We start from the raw sequence: 4,776 nt of genomic DNA, 5'->3' as shown, positions 1-4,776 counted from the left end.
TGGGCACGCCAGAAACCTATGATTGTGGGTTCACCCCGATTATGTTTCTAGTTTTGTCAGCACCATACCCGTGCTCGCGGGTTTCACCGAAGTGGTAAACGTCTGAGACCCGCATCACTTTGGGCTTTCCTCCCCCATTAAGCTAACACGCCGTGATATAACTGGAATACTGTTAAAAGCGGCGTTAAAACCCAACTCACTCATTCTAAACCACATGTTATTAATATGCCACCATACCGCTCATTGTGACGTCACAGTCGGCTATAGAAAAGCACCAAATTTCGAACTGTCTTACTTGTAATGCTCTTTTTTAGACGATGTTGATCGTGTTTTCTGCCATAGATGTACTGCGACACATACTTCAAACATTGTTGTAACCACAAATCAATATTTTATAATCTGTAATTGTACATATGATTATTTTTAAATGCCTACCGACAATGACTGAGAAGGAAGTACTTTTTCTATAAATAGTATAGCTTCCTCGTTGATGCGGCCGTCAAATTGGCTGTTTCAATCAGAGGTGATTATTGTGATTTGATACCTCTAATTGACCAATCAGAATCGAGTAATTTCCTAACGCATGGCAGAATGCTGACTGCAGACCCGATGATGAAGCTGATTTTTTGTTGAAATGGGGCGTAAAACCACTCTCTATTTCTGGACCATTCCTCTTGAGGTAATCACAACCGTCACTTCATGTTCCATGTTGTCATAGTTACGGGTGTGTTATCAGAAACAGCTTACATATAAACGTCATGCATATAAGGAAACATTTTGATTTTTGCATTCAACCAAAAGGATTTCAATGATTCATTCGAGAGCAAATGAGACACAATATCACAGGGACCAAAATAACTTAACACCGGAGGCCTATTCCCAAGTTCGGATCCTATGTTCAATACAATGATCGAGCTTGCAGCACTAGGCTGCTATACAAGTCAGATGACTCCCTGTGGAGTATCCAGGTCAATATACCACTATAATTACCTCTCGATAAAACACAGTTTCCGCCCTTTGCCAAACTCCCCGCCGTCTGTTGGGAGAGGCCAGAAACTACATCGAATCAATGAAATGAACTGCTAGTGATCCGCTGGGTGTAATCTAAACAAATTATCTGTCTGGTCGGCATTTATCCCAGTGCTTTGCTGTCAAGTAGATGGAGGTCCAATCTTTGAAGGACAATATTACCACGAGGGCTCACATATTTTTTTCTTCTTTTTGCATACAATTTCCTATTTCTCCAACCATAAGAGTTAATATATTCCATTACTGACATTGGCGATGTCGACGATTTGATGAATACTTCCAGTGGATCCGATTTTGGACTCGTGGTAAGCACAGAAGACATAGGATTTTGTTTGTTTGTTGTTTTATTATTATTAAGAAAAATTATTGTCCAAAAAGACAAAGGGATTGGGCACAAGTTTGTTGTTTAACGCTGCACTCGGCAATATTCCAGCTAAATGGCGGCGGTCTTTAAATAATCGAGTCTATACCAGGCAATCCAGTGATTGACATCATGAGTGGAGTGGGAGATGTGACATGTTGCCACTGTTTAGACTGTTGTTTTGATTCAGGTTCAAAGTGGTGGACCCATGTTTCGTCCATTGTAACAAATCGTTTGAGAAAGTTATCTGGATCACCTTCAAGAAGCTTGAGGTTCTCCCTTGAGAGATTCTCTCTTTGACGTTTCTGATCAGCTGTCAACAGTTTGGGGACCCATCGAGCAGAAACCTTGTGCATTCCAAGAATATCTGTCAGAATGAAATGTACTCGCTCCTGAGAGATGTCCACTAAGTTGGCTATCTGTCGCTGTGTCACTCGTCGGTCGTCCATGACTATGTCCAGGATTCGCTGTACCATTTCAGGTGTTGAAGACACAACAGGTGGACCAGGACGGGGTTCATCATAAGTGCTCGATCGCCCACGTTTAAACTCTGCCACCCATCTTTTCACTGTTGCATATGACGGGGCATCTTCCCCTAGTGTGGATAACATATCCTCATATATGGCATTGGGTGTTAAGCCTTTCTTGTAAAGGTATTTGATAACAGCTCGCTTTTCCTGTTTCTCCATTTTAAGTCATCTCATAACCCCCCTTGCAGTCAATAGCTTATACTAAACACAATAATGTGTCCAATACAACAACCCTCCTGTGTATGTCGCTGTACTTGATCAGTCTATCACCACCACAAAGGAATTCCTACGTACGACACTCCTTCAGAGGTAGGCTCACAACTTATCAATCCCCCCTCGTAAATATTGATATGTTGTAGAGATGCATTATGTTATGAATACAATATATAAATATGTAGTATGTTCTCAGTACAATATATTGATATGCATCATTTTATCAAAATAAAATATTTATTAATTTTGTTATCAGAACAAAGATGCCGGAGATTAAAAAGCAATATTTGTTTTAATCTTTGATAATGTCAACCGCAACGTTTTCGTGTTCATACGTGTATATGTATGTTCCTTATTACACTCTGGTGGGTGATAGGTCGTCTGTCTTACACACGCTGCTACAAATATATATCAAATACAGCCCATGCAAGTCTATAATGTTTGGCAAGTCTAGATTACTGCAGTATCATCTGATAATGAAGAGAGTCTCTGGGATCCCTTTTATGATATTTTTATAAAGATAATTGAAGAACTGTTTTTTTCTGTACGATATGTTCATTTCAGAGACTAGATGTTAGTCTAGGTCAATGTTATTGATGTACCTACAAATACCGTGGTTGAACCTTGACCTTCTGAACCCATTAGCTCACCAGAAGTGGCATTACGCCATTAACGCCACTTGAAGCCATGTTACCTGCACTATTGCCTTGAAGACGCACCCCACCCCCCCCCCCCCCCCCCCTCCACTTCCCCCCACCCACTATCCACACCAGCGCTACCGTGAAGTAGCTGGCAACGGGCGTGTATACTTCAGTCATCAAATTATTTATTCACGCAGACGAAAATTTACAATCCACATAAGTTCGTGTATTCTTAAATGTACGAGTGGTTCTGCCTCAAGTCACGTGGTGTGCTTGTGTTCGACTCCTTTTGACCTGTCAGTACTTGGGGGGTCTACGTGATACACACAATGTTTCAAATCTCTGCTTCTAGAAAAATGTGTTTTAAGCTAGATTAGAGAGCATAGAGAAGGAAGTTAACCTCGAAGTTTAAGTATAAGTGTTTAATGCCGCTTTGAATGGTATTGCCTTAACATGACGGCGTGCCAGTTGAGCGATAGCCCTAAGGGACCGATGTGTGTGTAGGGGGCAGTCGGGAAGCCTAGTGGTTAAAGCGTTCGGTCGTTACGTCGAAGACCCGGGTTCGATTCCCGACATGGGTATGATGTGTAAAGCCCATTTCTGGTGTCTCCCACCGTGATATTGCTGGAATGTTGCTAAAAGCGGCGTAAAACCATACTCACTCACTCACTGTGTGTGTCTGAGGATGTCACGGTGATCAACATGCCGAGAACATAAGATTTTTAAATACATTTTTGAATAGAATATGTTTTTTCTGGACCAAATGTTGGTCTACTAACCCAGGGGCCACTTGCACAAAGCGATAACATAGGCTTACAATAGTCTTAGCGCTAAGATCGTTTGTGCAAGTGGGCCCTGGTCAGCTTGAAGAGGGTTTGAGTCAGTATAGGCAAGCCACACAATCCCACATGAATCACAGAAAGGTTCATCATTGACAGAGCCGAAATGAATCATTGACGGGCTCCTCATTAACAGAGCCGACAGATTGGAACCAACGAGCTTGTCAGTTTCACTTCCTTGTTGATTTCCGGCATTTGGCAGGTGGGAACGGGACCTGTGTCTACAACGAGTGAGTGAGTGAGTGAGTTGGATTTAACGCCGCTTTTAACAGTATTCCAGTTATATCACGGCGTGTCAGCTTTATGTGGGAGGAAAGCCTGAAGTGATGCAGGTCTCAGACGTTCACCACTTCGGTGAAACCCACGAGCACGGGTATGGTGCTGACAAACCTAGAAACATCATCGGGGCGAACCGGGATTCGAACCCACAATCATAGGTTTCTGGCGTGCCGAAGGGACGCAACTCTGCACAGCGAATCGCGGCGACTTAGACGACTGGGCCACCCGTGCCCCCGCGTCTACAATGGGTTGACCAAATTGATCAAACATTTAAATCCGTGACGAGGTGCGTGGGTTGTTTTAAACACACTTATTTCACAGAATGTGTGAAACTGGATTGGTAAACAAGTAAAGATTTATGTCAATACCGCTCCAGTAGTCATACAAATGTCAACAATAATAATGTACAGTCTGTTTTTTTGTTTTGTTGTTTAACGCCGCACTCAGCAATATTCCAGCTATCTGACGGCGGTCGGTAAGTAATCGAGTCTGGACCAGAAAATCCAGTGATTGATATCATGAGCATCAATCCCCCCAATGTGGAGCCGATGACATGCATCAACCAACTCAGCGAGCCTCACCACCCGATCCCGTTAGTCTCCTTTTACGGCAAGCATGGGTTGCTGAAGACCAATTCTAACCCGGATCTTCACGGTACAGTCAAAGGTATGTAATAAAGTTATTATTTTGCATAAAAACATGTTGTCGACTCTGAAATTGCTGAAGTAAAAAGCTGTAAGCAAAAATCAGTTACATGAGAGATTAGGTGAGGTGAGGTGAGGTGAAATGGGGTTTAACGTCGCGTCCAAGATTATTGCACTTATATAGCGACGTGCATGCACGTGTGTGTGTGTGTGTGGCTGCTTGTACTAGTCCGGACTGAT

The 4,776-nt window shown here is 42.7% G+C and overlaps 1 protein-coding gene across 1 annotated transcript; it reads right to left on the bottom strand.

Moving 5' to 3' along the window:
• Positions 1-1,479: 1,479 nt before the first annotated feature.
• Positions 1,480-2,079, bottom strand: LOC139446624 (protein GVQW3-like). The gene has a single exon (XM_071227905.1). The coding sequence runs from the start codon at positions 2,077-2,079 to the stop codon at positions 1,480-1,482; it is 600 nt and encodes a 199-aa protein (XP_071084006.1).
• Between the last annotated feature and the right edge of the window lie 2,697 nt (positions 2,080-4,776).

The sequence above is a fragment of the Haliotis cracherodii genome, unplaced genomic scaffold, assembly GCF_022045235.1.
Source record: "Haliotis cracherodii isolate W230 unplaced genomic scaffold, xgHalCrac1.p SCAF_6, whole genome shotgun sequence".
NCBI lineage: Eukaryota > Metazoa > Mollusca > Gastropoda > Lepetellida > Haliotidae > Haliotis > Haliotis cracherodii.
This window is presented reverse-complemented; position numbering and strand designations above follow the sequence as displayed.